General features: G+C 43.0%; 1 protein-coding gene across 1 annotated transcript; it reads left to right on the top strand.

Moving 5' to 3' along the window:
* Positions 1-10,884: 10,884 nt before the first annotated feature.
* nceh1a (neutral cholesterol ester hydrolase 1a) lies at positions 10,885-16,010 on the top strand. Its single transcript, XM_037072185.1, has 5 exons — positions 10,885-11,025; positions 12,738-12,981; positions 13,075-13,144; positions 13,349-13,520; positions 13,596-16,010. Exons 1-5 carry the CDS (start codon positions 10,885-10,887, stop codon positions 14,202-14,204), a joined length of 1,236 nt encoding a protein of 411 aa, XP_036928080.1. The 3' UTR covers positions 14,205-16,010.
* The last annotated feature ends 2,437 nt before the right edge of the window (positions 16,011-18,447 follow it).

Genomic DNA, 18,447 nt, shown 5'->3' with positions numbered 1-18,447 from the left:
ACAGGGTGAATACACTTTTCCACCAAATCCATCTGATAGTTGGGTTATAGGCATGCATATAAGGTCTGATGCTCTAATATGTCACCACAATAAAGCCTATGGAATTAATTAAAGGATGAGTTCAACCAAAAATGAAAAATTCAGTCATGTCTACCCATGTTGTTTTGTACTACACAAATTATTTCTGGAGTTTCACAGCAAAATGGTGTTGCAGCTTTCCTCTAAACAACTGAAGAAGATGGGGATGTGGGTAAAGAAAAGAAAAAAAGCACCAGATCTTGCCTCTTCACCTTAAAGGCCAGTTGTTTGCTTCAACGCAACCAAACCTGTAAACATATCAGCCAGTGGCATCCTTGCGCTGATGCATGGTCAAGTTTTGTGACAGTTTTGACCAATGTGGTGCAGCTTCAAATGACTTCTTATCAGCACAGATAATACGTTTATGTTTTATAAAGTAGGCAAAGAAAAAAGAAGCTCGCCCATTCCCCCCTGTTCAGCAAGTGGTCTGCTACATCGCAGCCGAACCTGTAAATGTGTCGCTGCACTTCAGATTCGCGACACTTTCAATCATTGTGGTGCAGCTTCAAAAGACTTCTTATCGAGATAGATAAGATGTCGTGTTTTAAAATGTAGGCTTTTTTTTTTTTTTTTAAAGCGCCAACATGGTGAGACACTGGATTTGGTGAGGTGAGGGGTGTTCAGTTGGTTGTAATCTGCAGCCTCAGCACCAGAAGCCAGCGAATCCTACACGCTGGACTTTTCAGACTTTCTGTCGTTGACTCATCCATTGATGAACTAATTGTGTCAGCACGGTGGGATAACGTCTCAATACCAGTTTAAAAATAAGGGGGAAATCCTTTCAGTGGTCTTACAAGAGCCACAGACTACGTGTGTGAGATGTGTGCCTTTTGAATAATCAATGATTTATGAATTATTAAATCAGAAATACACTGTTCACATCAGGTGGCAGGTATAGTTTAACCACAATACACATTTGGTGAAGACTCCTGTGCACAAAATCTGTGTTTCTATGGAGACCAAGTAGTCGACTACAGCAGAGACTGCAGATCATGATACAGTTTGAGTTTATAGATGTGGACAAGAAGACATTTTTACGAGTTGGACAGGTAGCTGACACCCACACAGTTACTCTTCGCGTCTATAGAAAGTGATAAAAATCTGCTCTGTGGAGACTTTAACCCTTCTGCTGTCAGATCCACGTGGTCGGAAGGTGTTGATGGGACTCCGGTGTCCTCTATCAACATTATAAGAGGGGGTTGAGGACGCTGGCGCCGCTCGATGGTAGACTTGAAACCGCAGATTAAGCAGGTGACCCAGGACGACAGAGAGGAAAAAAAAAAATCACAGCTTAAATGCAATATAGTCTGTGGTTTGCACTGTTGGCGGTGTGAGGTTACCACGCCAGTGAGCGAGGCTAAGATGGACGATGCGGGGACGGATTTGATTTTAAAGCGCTCCAGCTCTTTACACATACACACTCACACCTAAGATCCCCCCTTCCAAAAGCAGCTGGAATGTATCTCCTATAACAACATCAACTATCACAAGGCCTGCGTCACATGACACGAAGAGCCTCTTAGTGTGTGTGTGTGTCTCTCTGTATATCTAGGGGAAGGTGTGTGTGTGTGTGTTTGTCTGTATCTTGTTCTGCACAAGGGGTAAAAATAAACACCAACACAGCGTGACAGGAAGAAGAACAGATAGAAGGACTACAAGTAGTCGCCTAAACATTTTAAAAACCACTTACATAAGAAGTCCGCGATGGCAGCAGCAGGGAGCAGAATACAGTTTTACCCTGCATCTAATTTTGTTTCCCGCTGCCCGGGAACACTTCCAGATAAGTTACCACATGTATTGCACCCAGTGGAGGGCAGAAATAAAGGAAAATCTTAAAGTTACAGCCCAGATTTGCCAGAAAAAAACAACAACATTTTCTTATTTATTCATCTATCAGTAGCGGAATTTAGCCACAGAGGTAGAGTTGGTTTTAATTTCACAGCTTCTTAGATGTGCAGTCTTTGAGATTTATGCCTCCACACCAAAACAATTGAATATTTATTCATGTTGGTCACAGCATTGAAAGAAGAAATTTGAAAATTCAACCGTATCGGTTCAGAAATAATGTTCCGAGGGAACATTTGGCAGGGATAACAGAAAATGTATTTTCTCTTGTACTGCATGAGCATGAGGACGAGAGACATGGGTTACCAACCAAACAGTGATTACTGTTGGAATATAGAGCAATTTAACACTTATTTTAATGGGAAGTAGATGCTTACAGCAGCTTTAATGTCAACAGTTAGGCAAGTTAGCTCAGAGAGGCTGCAACTGAATAGCAAACAAAATGACAGAATTGCATTTATTCCGTTTAGGGAATATCGGTAAATGTTGCTATGTCCCACTGAGTGCTGCAGGGATAGTATGTGTTTTTTAGAGCATCCAAAAGTTATCATCGCCCTCGTTTCCTCAACAAAACGCCAAATGTCATTGGTTTTGGGATCATGGCAAAAAATAAGCTCTGTAGCAAACAGAAGTGGGTGATGATACTTGTATGTTTTTGTTCAGCAAGCTTCTTCTCACAATTGAAACTTTTTTGAAGAGAACTGTATGTAACAAAAAAAACTCTAAACTGATCAATCCACAAGTCATAAAGCCAGAGGAGACAGACTAGTAAGTAGATGAGTGTTCAGGATCAAGACAAGGGAAATGAAAGGGCAAAAATTGTGCAGCAGAAATCTTTTAGACCCTAAAAATCCTAAAAATTGATCCTAATAATTGGGGAAGATATAAAAGTAGTTTTTCCCCTCACAATACACCTGTCACACTGAGAGAGAACATGCACTATAAAGTCTGTTGTTTTTCCACAAAGTTAACTGCTTGCGCTGCTAATTGAAGCCAATAAGCAGCTGGAGGCTAGCTTTGTCCTAAAAATGAGCGCAGCTCGCTCTGTTAACAAGCCTTTTGTGTGGGAAATCTGATGAACAGAGAGGCGGGCTCTATCGTAGACAAAAGGGGGAAAAAGCTGAACTGAAAAACTAAATAAGACGATCCTGATACTGGTGAGAGCTGCGAAAAACGATGGAGGAGAGAGGGCTGGAGGGATGAAAAGAAAAAAGCAAACGAGGGTGCTGACACATCCTGACAAAATGGAACAGGGAGTGTCACTCGGCACCTCGCACACCCACGCGAATATACTGCACCACCAATACATGCTGTACATGAGAGCTTGCCTTAAGGACCAGGCACCTGGATCTGAGCTTCTGCTGAAAGCAACAGATGCCAGAAATACAGCATCACATACAGAGCCAAGGACAAAGAGGTCGCTCGATCACACATGTTCGCGCACACGCCACAACTATCCGGCCTGGATCTGGCAGGCAGCGGTGAGCTGATTACAAAGCCACAGTTAATAAAACCCTTCAGTGCACATGCACATTTGCAGGGTGAGCACGCTAGCTGGCCTGTGTGCACACTGTCGAACCACGCATTCGTATCGTCATGTCTTTGAGTTTGGGTTTGTTGGTAAAAGGGGAAGTTGCATGATAGCGGCTGTCTGAACTGGCCCCCTTCTCTCTTCCCGTCTTCAAGCCGGTTCTTCTTCTTCTTCTCAGCATCTCAGCGTCCTCCTCTGCAGCTCCTGCTCCCTAAATGTTCTTGCATGCTTTCGAGCGCTCAAACTACAAATTAGCTTGAAGAAAAAAACCCACAAGCCACAACCGCAGACTTGTGTGCTGATAAACTGGCCATCGCTCACATACTTATTACGTGGATGTGCATTCTGAAAGTCACCCCTCACCATATGTCTGAGTATCTGCCTCTTTATCTACGGTATGTATCTTCTCTGGTTGCTGCCTACTGCATCAATCACACCCTCTCACGCCGCAACAGCTGCCTCTTGTCAACGTCGCTGTGCAGCAGCTGAGGCCGAGGGGAGGAGTGCGAAACCGCGTTTTAACAGCCTCGGTTCTGGCCGAAGGGAACGTGGGGGGGTTGGTTAACAGAACATCAGGATCCCATTTAGACCAGAGGGAGGCCCATGGGAGTGGGACGGGGCGTCGGCTGAGTATGCCAAGGAGGAAGTGTGAGGTCATGTGTGTATGTGTGTGTGTGTGTACGTTCATCTGAATGTCTTTTAATGCATGTTTAACGTTTGGCTGCAAGAGCTCTGCTGTATTGTTTGTGCTGCATCTCTGCTCGGCAGAACAGTACAGCGCTGTCCTCATTCACCTCGAGGTTAAAGGTCAGGGCTGAGGCATGTGGCTGTCCACATCAGTTTCTTATACGACGCATGACCTTTGACCTCTCCCTGCCCAGGCCGGCGTCCAGCCTGATGCTTTTTCCACACAGCGGGATGGACAAACCAAGGAAACGGTGATTGAACTACGTCATCCGTCTACGTCTTAGATCCCCAGGAGACCAACGGAAAACTTGAGTGCTACAGTAACTAGATATGAGCTGGCTGTGAGTCTTCGGTGGAAAGATGCAGTCGGACGCGGAGGGGGAGGAGTCTGACCAAAAATGGGGAGAGAAATTGTGAAACTGGTGATGGAGGCCATGTAAAACACATCCCCACCCACACAATCAGTTAAGAACAGATCAATACAAGACGGAATCTATCCCTCTGTTTTGTTTTCGCTTCCTATCTCTTCCTCTTACTGCCAGTAAAGCAAACGATTGTAATTCATTCCTGCAGATGAAGTCAGTCAGAGCCTGTCTTTGCTCCTGGCTGTTTTGTGTGGGCATTTAAAACATTTAATGAGACTTGGAAAAGCTCTCTTTTCTGCACTATGACTCAGAACGACAGTGTTCCGCCTAATGACTACTCAGCAGTCATTACTACATTAAAACATGAGTAGTCGGCACTAATGGGCCGGACCACACCCGTCTTTGAATTCTGCTTTCATCTTGACACACCTGTGCTGTTTCATCGACAAAAACCGACAGATAGATGTATCAACACCTGGCTCTAAACTGCTTCTATGGTAGTTTCCACCACAAAAGGTGAAAACAAATGTCGGCTGGTAATGGCTGGGGAATTTTTATTCATTTAGATTATGCTCAGATTTCAAGTGTACGCCTAATTAGTTGCATGGGTGCTTTGATTGCATGCTCGTCATTAAGCCTGCCTCAACTCCACCCACGCTTCACCTCTTCAGCTACCTGGGAGTTAAGTGGACTTGCACTGCCAAGATGGTGACGACTGGAGCCACAGCACTGTGCTTCATTAGTCAAATCTGTGATTGACGTCCTTGTTTTGCACAGTCTGTGCCATCACACAGACGTTGCCACACCAAGAGCTCCACCACCAGCATGCCGTAAAAAGCAGAGCATATTTTCTCTACTGGATGCGTGTGATCAGATAAAAATTAGGAATCTGTTTCCTTTTCAATCTCTTTTCAGCACATTCACCAAATAACAGGAACAAAAAAGAATCTCATTACGTGTGTTAATAGCTGAGCACAACGTGTGTATTCGTTATAAGAGACTTTTGGATTTCATCATCATCAGTTCTTCTGTCTCGCGTCCTCACTTCTACACTGACGGTGTAGATCTCATCTTGTGTTGCAATAGACTGCAACAATTTGGGGCCCGGTCAATTAAGCTGTTAATTCATTTTATTATACACATGAAGCAGCAACAATCAGTGTGTCAGCGCTCATCTCTTTTGTTCTCTGTTGCGTGATTGGATTTAGATTATGCAAATAATCTATTCCACAAGTGTTTATGCCACTCCAGCACAACAAACATGCTCTGGCTGTATTTAGCTGGAAACTTAAAAGACAACAAAGTCAAATGCTCTGTGGGAAATAAACGCAATGTAGATGACAGATTAAAGATCTTAAAAATCCTCACTGCTAAGACAATGACTGTGTCTCTTCATCAGCAAAGCAAAGGGATTCACAGAACAGTGTGTACTTGGACGCCTCGCACCAACAACAGCATGCCGCCCAGCACAAAACTGATCCTGCTTTTGTTCCCATTCTTTCAGACGTGACACCTTGGCTCGCGGAGGGCACAAAAACAACAGGTTGTTGTTCGTCATTTCAGAAATAGAGTCTGTGTTGCAGCTGAAGCGCACCAACTGGCCCCGCTGTCCATGACATTCCCGAATACCACAATACATTATCGTCACTCGAGTGTGTGTGCGTCGACACAAGAGCATGACACATTGTATCCATGTCCTACATGTAAAGTATGTTTACAATGATCCATTAAAGGGCCAGCGTTTTATTTTGTAGTTGGGTATCGTTGTCATGCTGCTTCCTGCTTACCTGTGCAGAGTTCTGTTTCCTCTCTGTGCTCCTCCCCCCCAACACCTGTCTCACATCAGTCTCATTAGCACTTCCTGTCCCAGAGTGTCTCCACCTGCGTTATCGCTATCGTTAGTTTAGTTTGTATCTCCTGAGCTCCTGTGCCTGTTCCCCTGTCCTTGTGCATTCCTGGTTTGTTCCTGGTTTTTTGGTTTGTCCTCAGTTTCATTCCTCAGGCTTTCCTTCGTCCGTCTTGTGTTTGTGTTTTTTTGGATTTCATTAGACGTCAGCTCATTAAAGCTGACTTTTTGTGTGTCTTCACTTAGGTTCCTCTTTTTTAACTGTGAACAAAACATTGTGTTTTGGGTGGAGATGTCCCGAGGTCTCCTTATGAAAATCTAGTGGCGTCACGCTTACAAACGTTGGACCGCAGTCTCGTACTGTGGTTACTGGCTTGTCTGTAACTCCATCACCATCCCTCCTACCTCCTGATGTGACAGTCAGGTCATTAAATGTAATGTGAGCATGATATGACACATATTGTAGAAATACCAATATGCTAGGGAGGCTGACATGTATACCAGTGTCATTATTTTACCCTGTTGACTGGGCTGGTTGCTAATGATTCTCCAAATAGTCATTCGCCACAGCAGACATTTGACCTCCAATAACAATTCATCATAAAGCGCCCCAGAAAAGCAAGACAGTGTGACAGTGAGTCAGTAGGGAAGAGAAGTGACGCAACTAAATAGAATTCAGCCATCATTAATTATATTGTGCACCTGTGCTTTTCCCTCTGTGACATGTCAGAAAGTTCTATAATTAGCCTATTATATCCACCCAAACTCGATGTGAGACGACAGAATAAGTTAGTTTAGATGGCCGCCGAGGACACACGTTATCTCTCCTCTGTAGCGCTAAGGTGATTCACAGAAACTGTGACCCAGCCGCTCATCCTGGTTATCAGCATCCCAGCTGAATCTGCTCTCGGACATATTCAGCGAGAGCATTCCTGATTTTTCATGCACATCAGCCACATCGAGATAATGTAAATTAGCCGTGCAAAAAGTCTCTCCGTCTCCAGTTAATGGACCTAACTGTGCTTTGCAAAAAAAGACCTAAGTGACATAAAACTGCTTGAACATTTGTTTTTCATCACTGCAAATTATATAACAACTTATGGTCTCCGCTCTTTGAATGGTGCCCTGCAGCAGGTTGTTGCTAGGCATCTTTTCAACCAAATTCCTCTGACATCTCAAGTGCAAGGCTTTTAAAAACAGAACAGTTAGTTCCATGTGCTGTTTATGGGTAAAACCTCTTACCATGTGTAACATTTCACGCTGAAAGACAAGTAAAGGCGGCGTTAAGAGGCTGAGCCGGGAGACGGCGCTGGCGTGAAATGGAAAACCTCCGTTTCTGCCTCATGCGTTTAGTCATGTTAAATGACCATAAGTGTAATTCCAGTCAGCGGCACAAGAGAGGCCCCTCTCTGCCCTCCATACCACAGACGGGAGGGAGACGCCAGACCAACACACAGGAGGGAGGAGGGGGGGGCGCAGGAAGAGGGAATTTTAATGCACACTCTTTACACCACACACACACACACACACACATAGGCACGCACACACACGAAAGCACATATATCACATTAACGTTTACAATTTGAGCTTTCTGCTGACGCTCTCATTCAGACAGGGCTTTTGGAAGGCACACAAGTCGGTCATCTGCTTCTTGACGAACATCAGCTGCGGTCAGAATGAGGTGCATTTGTTTCAGTGGCGACAAGTTTTTAAAGGATATGTTCACCCAAAAATGAAAATTCAGACGTTCAGCTGCTCAACCTAAATGCTAATTGAAAGTCAGGTGATGTTTTGTTCCGCACGAGACATTTCTGGAGCTTCACAGCATAAACTACATTGCAGCATTCTCCTACACAACTGAATTAGATGGGGACTTGATTTAAAACCTAAACAAGCAACCAAAGAAATTACATAAATGGCTCCACACAGCTCATAAGGCCGAGTCCGAAGCCCAAAAATCTAAAATTGATCCAAAATTACATTATTTTCACCCCTTTTATCTCAAAATATTCATTGTAACTACTAAACGAAGAGCATTAGCGCACTTTTTTATTCTCTTGAAGACATAGACATGCAAACTATACCACCCATTTTCAGTCTTAATACTAATATAAACCAAAAAAAGAATGATTCCTGAAATGACAAACTATTCCTCAAAGTCTTGACCACCACCTGTATTTGCTGGACACCTGAACCTGTTGATATCTACAATATGAGCAGTCATGCATCTGCAGCCACCTTCCTGTGTCTTCTTCTGGGAATCCCACTCGGGTCTTCCAAGAGACTAATCTGACATGGTCTGGTGGTCCGGCTGCTGTGTTTTGGAAAACCAGCCCTGTGTAGGACTCAGATCCTCATCAGCTCTGATGTTTGTTTATGTTCTAACACAAGGCCACCGGGGACCGACCGTCCATTTAAAGGTTACACCGTGGGAAGACACAGGGCAATAAATAGCCCAGAGAGAGAGGGTGACACTGAGACTCTTCGCCCTGTCTACACTGTGCTGCTCTGCTCATTTCCGAGCCTGTGACCTGGACTCAGACCAATCGTTATAATCAGTCACGGGGCATCACTGTGGCTTCGGCGGTCAAAGATGCACAACATGTATTTGCAATGTCGTCCGTCTGAAGTTGGCGTGAATCCCGTTCTCTCTCGTGTTTCCTGTCCTTTTTTTTTTCTCTGTACTGTATCAAATCAAAGCAGAATTGCTCCGAAAATAGGCTTAAAAACAAGTAAATTGGTTGATGTCATGCCGGTGCTTTGCTGTAACCAATTTCAGCGTTGTGAAAAACATTTTTCAGTCAGATACTTGTAAATATTGAACTCCAAACGGTTGCACCCAGAAAACACAGAACGCTCTTTTATCCAAAAGCATCGTAAAAGAAAAGAAAAAAAAGTATAAAGGTAGAGAGATCAATAGCCTGTGGATGCACAGTAGTTAGTCTGAGCTCTTTCCAACAACTTGCACCACTAATCCATTCCAGTAAGGCTTCAGAGTAGTATTGATGTCGACACATAAAATGGCATCAGAAGCCTGCAAGAAAAACACCTCTGACTTTATCTGAACATTCATGAAAACAGTCAAAAACACAAACGAGTGCATCTTTAATTGCTGTGACTGATCTTTAAAGCACTAACAGGAATTGGAACTGGTATCACAATAAGTTAATACACATTTATCTTCCCTTCTTGTTTCTTTATTAACTGATATTCTGTGTTTAAACTTTGATTTCATGAGCAGCTTGTAGTTTTCTTTCATTAATGGGAGATGCATGTTAGCAGGATTATGACATCATCAGGAGCATGTTGTTTTGGCCTTTACTCACACAAACAGGAAGCTGTCAAATTAAAAGTTTGCAACAAGGTAGAAGAGGTGGATTTCTTACTTCATTGTCATTTTTTTAACGCCTGTCAGTTTCCTTACCCTAAAATGTTCACTGACGTATTTTACCACAACTCAAGAAATGATGCATTCAGGGACAGCATTGCCTCGTCTTTACTATGCTTCTACACCATACTGTACCCTCTCACATGGGAGGAGAAACATTGTGCTGAAATCTTAGTTTGATTAGCAATTAATTAGTTTGATTACACTGTTATTAATCAGTCAATTCAGTTTTCAGACACAAGGCTCAAAGGGGTAAAAGGGATGTCAATAAAGACCCTCAAGTCTTTAGACCCTGAACTGTAAATACTATATAGAAGATATTTATATATACCAACTGGTTCTCTTGTTTCAGACAGATTTTGAAACTCAATTTGAATGTTCTGTGTTAAATAAAACACAATGATAATATAAAAGAAACATTACATTTGTCAGACAAAACTATGCATGCAGCAATATTTAATGTGTGGCTTGCCGGCTGCTGTCTGCAGCTCTAGTCTGCCTCTGTGTGGTCACATAGGTGTGATACAGCTCTGTAGGCACTTGCAGCTCCCGCGATAAAAAAACAAAAACAAAAAAAAACTCATTTCCCAGATACCCTTTTGTGGCAGCAGCATAGCTTTCAAAATAAAAGTTCAGAGAGGACAACCACACGGAAATACTGTGAAATGTTTGGGGTTTTTTTCTCCTATGAATTAAGATAGATGAAATTCAAACAGGTTTTTATTTCAGTGCCATGTCTCATATTAACGAAAGAGTGCTGAACAAATGGGATGATGATGATGATGATCATGATCATGATGATCATGAATATTAAGTTATATTACTGGCTTCCTTCACAACAACATATTCTCTTTAAACAGGTCAAATCTGAATCAAATTATCAGTCAGTTTAGTTTCCAGACAGAAGACTCAAAGGGAAATAAGGATGTCGTTACAGGTTTTATTTTGAAGATTCTCAGCGGAAGTGTTTCAGTCAGCGGTTAATTGTAACTCTGGAGCCTGATTTTCTGTCCCAGTCACTCCAGTGACAAACCAGAGAGTGTCAGGCGCCTCCTGCAGAGTCAATCCTGGTCCTTCTGTCCTTCTGTCTGTCTGTCTGTCTGTCTGTCTGTCTGTCAGGTCGTCCACTGAAGCTGGAGACAAGATGAGGCTGCTGCCGGCTGTCGTTACAGCGTCACTAATGTTGGCGGTGGCTTATTATGTTTACATCCCGCTGCCTGATGCCATCCAGGAGCCGTGGAAGTTGATGATGCTGGATGCTGTGTTCCGGACAACGATGCACCTGGTGAGAGAGGAGATGTCTCATTTATTTATTTATCATGATTATTATTATTAGAGGATACATTCTGGTGCATGTGCTGCGATGGAGCAGGTGTGCAACTCCAGCTGTGATTGTGATGATACCTGCACAACAAAAAATGTGTTGCTAGTAGCAGTGAATACATAATAATAATAATAATAATAATAATAATAATAATAATAATAAAGAGGTCTTGCTGCATGTAGGGCATGATCAGCTACTGAAGTGGCAGTGGTAGGCACGCCTCTTCACCTACAACACAGTAACACACCCTGCAGACGTGTACTTTGACCCTACCAACATGAGCTACAGGAGAATAAACACAGGAAATGTTAGTGCCTTTACCTGTGAGGAGACAGTTAATGCCTCAGTATCTAAAGGTGCACTACGTAGATTTTGGGAGAACATTTTGAAAGATCTTTGTCCACTGAAACTAAATCAGAAAACTCTCTTTGTTCATATAATCGAATTAACTGAATAAACAAGCTGAACTTAAAGGACAACACAATTTCAAACTGTTTTTACTAGTTTACATGTGGCGGACCCTGCCACCTTCGCAGCTTTAAACAGTGTTTTCCTCTGAGAACAGCTTTTTAAAATATTTCCGAGTTTGTATTATGACCTCATTTATATTGTAATAATAGTAATAGTAATAGTTCTCATTTAAAGTAGAGTATTTTCTAACGTAAGGCAACGGATCTGCTGCACATCATGCCCTCGACATCATGTGCTGTCATGGTTTTGGCCCAGAGTGCCTATTCATGCTTGTACCCTGCTCAGGCTCATTAGTAACAGCCCGCAAGAAATGTACAAGCTTCGTGAAAGAGCTTTTTTAACAGTTTGAGTCTGATACTGTCACGCAGTCTCATGTGTTGCATCGGGGGAGTTTATTCTGGGCCTGTGTCGAGGACGATCAACTCCTAACCTTCACCTTTGTTCTACTTTTTGTGAATTGGCACTGTAGGCGAAGAGGAATGATATCAGCTATTGCCACACTGGGTGCGTGCTAATGCTCCACCTGTAAATGCTTCAAAGCAGATAGTGTTTGCACAAGTCACCTCGCATTTAAATGGGCCTTTCTTTTACAGATATGAAGTGGAATGAATCAGCTAACTAAGATTAATGTAAATCTTGATAGCAGATTGGTCTGTTAATCATAATGAATTAGCTAAAATGTGTTATAATCAGCCTCTTGTTTTGAGCTAAAATGGTTCAAACCTCAGAGTTAAATTGCACTTTTTCTCTTTTCTGCAGCATCATGCACACATCACGATTTCACGTATTGTAAATATAGCAAAGACGTTTTGTGATTCACTAACTGCAGAGTGTATATTACACTCCAAAATAACTTTATAGGTAGAAACTGAAGTCCATCAAAAAATAAAAGCAGCACAAGGACATAGGTGGAAAAACACTGAAAGAGTTATTTCTGACAAAGTGGTTGAGTAACTGGCCACAGCTGTGCCAAGCAGCTGCATTTGCTGACCTTGGTTCAACGATTGAGACACTCTGAGATGTTAGTGGGGAGAAGGGCAGACACACTGAGACACATCAGTCAGATACAGTGAAGGAGGACAGAGGTGACTGAGTGAGACAGTTGTGTCTCAGTTATCTGCCAAGACGTGAACACATTTTGTCTGTCTCCTGTTCTCTCCACCACAGTTTTATATCTTCCCCCTTCCCTTCTCTGTCTTCAGGCCTCTTTGAAGGCGTGGCTGGGCTTTGACCACTACATCAAGTCGATTCGGTCGAGCACGGAAGGCTTCGAGGGCATGATGCAGGCGGAGTCAGGCGGAGGGGTCATGCCCGGAGTGAAAGTCAGCGACACCACTTTTGCTGGCATTCCGGTCACCGTGTATGAGCCCCCGGCCGGCGGGGAGGGTCATCTGAGGAGGGGGTTGATGTATTACCACGGCGGAGGCTGGGCCCTCGGCAGTGCCAGTGAGTAGGGAGGCATCGATATTAAACTGACACCGTTGAAAGGTCCTTGCATCATGTTTTAACTTTTCCTTCATCTTTCTCTCACTTCCTCAGAAAAGGGTTCATATGACACAATCAACCGGATGATGTCGGATGAACTCAACACTGTTGTGGTCTCTGTTGAGTAAGTGCTTCTCCTCCTGTAACACTAATCTGTTTCAACATTATTCTGGTTGTAGGACAGAAATCGCCTGCTCATGCAGATCTATAATAAAATAAATATAAAAAACTAATTTGTATTGTAACCCAGACTCCCTGCAGACAATCATACGCCCCAAAGCCTTCTGGTCCTCAGGCAAATAATCATCTGTAACCGATATCTGTGCAGGTACCGTCTGTATCCAGAGGTGCACTTCCCAGTGCCCTACTTGGACTGCCTCGCTACTGCCAAGCACTTCCTGTCCCCAGAGGTTCTGGCCAGCTATGCAATCGACCCTGAGCGCGTGGCTGTGGCCGGTGACAGTGCCGGAGGAAACCTGGCTGCTGCTGTCGCTCAGGAGGTACGTACAGAGGCCATCTCCTTTATGAATGTGTGTAAAAATGTATTTACTTATGTCTCTTGTACATTTTCCCAGATTTCATTAGATGACACCATGAGTGTGAAATTCAGCGTCCAGGCGTTGATCTACCCGGTGCTCCAGGCTCTGGACTTCAACACGCCCTCCTACTTGCAGAACCAGTACATCCCAGTCCTCCACCGGACCCTCATGGTCCGCTTCTGGCTGCAGTACCTCAACGCCGACCTCTCTTTGCAGCCCCAGCTGATGGTGAACAACCACAGCTCCGACATCACCCCAGAACTGAGGGCACGCCTGGACTGGAGCGTCCTCCTGCCCCCGAAATACAAGAAGAGCTATAAGCCCGTTACTGGGGGAAAAGGTGCACAGGGGTTAACGAAAGAGGTTCCAGGGCTGCTGGACGTGAGGGCATCGCCACTTTTAGCAGGAGCAGAGGTTTTGGCCAAATCCCCTCGGTCGTATATCCTAACGTGCGAATACGACGTGTTGAGGGACGACGGCCTGATGTACGCACGCCGCCTGCAGGACGCAGGTGTCACAGTTACCAGCGACCACTACGAGGACGGCTTCCATGGGGCTTTCAGCTTCATAACCTGGCCTTTTGAGTTCGAAATTGGGAAGAGGGCGATCAGGGGCTACCTCAACTGGCTCAAGAACAACCTGTAGGCGAAGCGCGTGTGCAAAGGAGTGAAAGCGTCCCGTGCATGTGTGTGTTTCACTGCCCTCGCTTTGTGAATCACAGACTCACTAAGGGCTTGTACATCCGCTCTTTGTATAAGAATGTAAAGATCTAAGCTCAGGGCCCCTCGTGTACCTGCCGATACACACACACACACCACCTCGGTGCGTATGAAGTTTACATGATAATTAGAGGATTCCTAAAGGTCTGAACAGCAAAAAGGCAAACACTGTTACCAGCCAACAAAAAGTATTTCATAGATCCACATAAGCGCTTCACAGCCACAAGCTCTCCATTAGTGGATAAACTAATCAGCTGCTTCCTCTGGGAAAAAAAAACAAAACACCACATCAGTGCACCGATTCATTCACACCACCAATACTTGAACAGCGTGTATCACAAGGATTGCAATCGATTTTATACTTCTAAAATAAAAGTAGGATAATTCTAACTTAGACACGGCGGATCATTTTTTTAAGTGATTATGTAACCCAGAACATTTCATCATGATGCCTCACACAGAAATCATTGTATAACCAGTGTTGAAAGATTACACAAACAAAGTGCAATAATGGAAATTCCAGCAGTGTTCACTGTTTCAGTGTCCACTCTAAAAATGGATGCTAGTGTCAGCCTGTTTGTCAGTCTGCCGCTGTAATATCTCGACGTCTGTCTGGGGGGATCGCCAAGAAATCTTGTACAGGCGGTCATGTTGCCCAGAGGATAACTCCTGATGACTTGAGTTATCCCAGGTCCCTCCAGAACCACCCACTTGGGGTTTTGGTTAAATATCTTAACATCTGCTGGATGGTCACCTCAGAATAATTATAAATAGCTGTGGTGATCCGTTTACTTTTCATCCAGCACCATAATCAGGTAAAACTAATAATGATGTGATCGAATACCTGCAGAACTAGTAACATTCCCATCTGCCCCAACTGTGCTAATTAGCAAATGTTTGCAAGCTAACATGCTTAACTAAGACGGTGAACATCAGGAAACATTATCTGCGCAGCGTCAGCGTTTTCAGTATGGTCACTTGCATGTTAGCATGCAGATGTTAGCATTTAGTGCCAAAGTACCGCTGTGCCTCAGTACAGCCTTAGGGAGCTGTGAGCACGGCTGTAGACTCTCGTTGTATGAAGAAAGAAAATATATATAAGAAGAATTTCCTTTAATTACTTTTTAAAAAATTCATTGCATTTCTTTTGGACTTTTTCCGTGTGTTTGACAGCTCACATACATGTCATAAACTCCCATCTTGTACCCCGTGCAACACAAGAAGGTGATGTCTTCCCTGGCGCATGACGTTGGCACTTGACAATCTTATTGCACTACTTCTTTAAGTTTCATTCCATTTGTTTTTCACATTGTGTTTGATATTCTGTGTCTCTTGACAACGTTTTGTGATTTAAATGGTACCTGTGGAGCATGAACAAATCACTGAAGTTGTCAAAATTACTATTGTGCCCAGTATCTGCTCTGCTGGGTGAGAACTGGCTGAATAGTTGGCTTTTTAATATGTACATGTAGAGAACCATGTTGTTTTAACCGTAACATACAGGACATCTGAGGGGCAACACTTGCCTCCAAGATGTATGTAGTAAAACTAGGACTCTGCAAGGGCTCCAGATTATATAATTTCACTTTTAAATTGGATTATAGTGTCTTTTAAACATTTCACGTGGGACACAAAATGTCCCTTTATGTCTCTGCTCTGCCCATTGTTGTGATTTAAGAAGAAACAAATGAAGGATGTCAATAAAAAAAAACAAGAAGTTGTTCTCATGAAACACAAATTGTTGTGTTTATTTGTAAAAAACAACGTATATTTCCAGATGCAGTGATATTCACCATCAGATGTGTCAAACATTACGTTGTAACTTGTAACTTTTTATGTTTGAATTGAACCTTTTTTGCTCAGTCTGCCTTATTAGTGACAGTCACGTTTCGCAGGATGCCTTTTTTGATATCTTGTTGTTGTGGTTGCTCAATATGATAGAAACACAGATCATGTAAAGGCAGAAAACAATATATCTCGTGAGGAGTAGCATTCAGCTGCAGTGGGTCATAAGGAACAATGCTCATCATGCTTAAAATTGAGTATTAATGGAATGTGTGGGACAGGGACACGTTGTTCGTTGCTTAACTCGTCATCAGCTGATATCTGTTTCAGACCAACTTTTACAAAAGTTAGTCGGAAGTTCAAAGTTTGGACATAAACTGACGAACCAATTTTGAGGTGAAATAACACCAGGTATCTTTAAATGGATGGAAAGTTAAGTGAAGTTTCATAAACCACAGTATATTTCTGGAGCCTCTACATTGCTCTCTTACTCTCCACATCTGCACCAGCTTTTAATCATTCTTCCAGACCAGACTTGCTTTACTCTGGCAGCATTTGTGGGTCAATATATTCAGCAGCACCAATAATCAATGCAACAGCCCCCTCCAGTGGACTGGGAACAACATGAACCTTCTCTGGTCTTGAGCTGACACATGGAGACTGAAATCCCATTATAAAACACTCAAATCATGAGTTGTTTGTCTATATGTCACCTGATAAATATCTTAACTTCATTCTGCACATAACTCCTGTGTATTTTATATCTGGAGGTCATTGAACACATCCTTTCATGACACCAATCAATACTAACCCTGATGATAATAATTCATAACTGCACTCTTGAATGTACTTCTGATCCTAACTTCCGTCTAACCATCTTCAACAGTATTTATAGATCAGTGCTGGATTAAGTGGAGAGAAATGGAGGGCTTGTGTTATGTAAATATTAACCTGCGTGCTTTGGCTCAGTTTCTACACTCCCACATTCACATACACTTGTTTCCTATCAGGGGGAACCACCCTTCCACTGACACGCTAAGTCACTGGCAACTGTCTGTGTGCATTGTGCTGCTGTAGCAATTTCAAGCACGAGTCTTTGTTTCATAAATGAGACAATGAGCAGCTGTCGCGCTCGGATGGGAATTTAGGGAGATTCCATGACTTTAGGGAGGGAAAAGAGGAGTGGAGGACAGAAAAAAAGGGCGGATGGTGCATGATCCGTCCTTTTTAAAGCCATTGTGTGTCTTCTAGAAATTATTCTAGCTCTTTGCTTTGCTGGAAAACTGTTTTAACTTCTCTGTGTGCTTTCAGGTTTCCAACTGTTCTTATAACTGATTTCAGATTTCTGGGGTTTGAGAAAATTGTTTGAACTAAGTTACAAAGTCACACCATGCTGTGAGTTTTCACACAGTGATGATTTTTGGTGTTAACCACAGTTATGTTCCAGTGGTTTCGAATTTGGAAACTGAATTGAAAAGTGTCATGGGATATCTTTTGTTTTGTTGCTACATAACCACGATTTTTATGAAATAAACCCCAGTTTAGAGCCTATTTCTTGTCTGTATTTTTGCAGAAATAATTCAACATATTCACATTTTGTATTTAATGTTCTTTATATTAGTTTTCAGTTTGCTAATTGTGATATGCTGATATCATATTTTGATGAGACAAGGCAAGAAAACCTGTAAAGTTCAACTTTTGTTTTGTTCAACTAACGTTTGTAAAACCAGCAGCCAGCGGTGGAGCTCATACAGCGTTATGTGAGCTGTAGTATCCCCAGTAAACACACCAACCACTTTGGCTAAAGGTGTGTTTACCAAGGCAGCTACAGTTTATAAACTGCAATAACAAATGCAAGAAAAGCAGAAAGAACCAGAGCCACTGTGTGAGTTAACAGTTTGAGTGAAACATAGTGAATGTCACCAGTGAAGCCAACCAATCACAGGCAGAGCAGGATGGGGCTTGCAAGAAGAGCAGAAAGATCAATCGGCTTATTTAACTTGGCGAGAAAGGGACATTTGTCAAAATGTTATACTATTGCTTTAACTTCAAAACGCCAGGAGGATTAAAGCCAGTCAGGGCCTGCTGCATGTGGACATGTTGGACAAAGGTCAAAGGTCACCGACTGATTGAACTTAAGATGAGGAAATAACAGTAACATGATGGGAAACATGATGATCAAAATAGTTTTAAATAAAAAATAATGTTTTTGGAATAATCTTCTCTCTCTCTCTCTCTCTCTGGTTTCTCACCATGGGACTGTAGACAGGCATGTCTCTCAGGGTGTCATCTTCCCTGCCTGAGGCCTGACAGTCTTCACATATTACTCACCTTCTCCCCTCCTCGCCTCTGACAGGCCTGGGAATTTGCTCGACTCAGGGACG

Source organism: Acanthopagrus latus, chromosome 16, assembly GCF_904848185.1.
Source record: "Acanthopagrus latus isolate v.2019 chromosome 16, fAcaLat1.1, whole genome shotgun sequence".
NCBI lineage: Eukaryota > Metazoa > Chordata > Actinopteri > Spariformes > Sparidae > Acanthopagrus > Acanthopagrus latus.
This window is presented reverse-complemented; position numbering and strand designations above follow the sequence as displayed.

Excerpts from the sequence above, each read along its gene's own strand:
- nceh1a (XM_037072185.1), top strand. The coding sequence starts at position 10,885 with ATGAGGCTGCTGCCGGCTGTCGTTACAGCGTCACTAATGTTGGCGGTG. Across the intron at positions 11,026-12,737 it reads TCCGGACAACGATGCACCTG|GCCTCTTTGAAGGCGTGGCT; the intron begins GTGAGAGAGGAG and ends CTCTGTCTTCAG. Across the intron at positions 12,982-13,074 it reads CTGGGCCCTCGGCAGTGCCA|AAAAGGGTTCATATGACACA; the intron begins GTGAGTAGGGAG and ends TCACTTCCTCAG.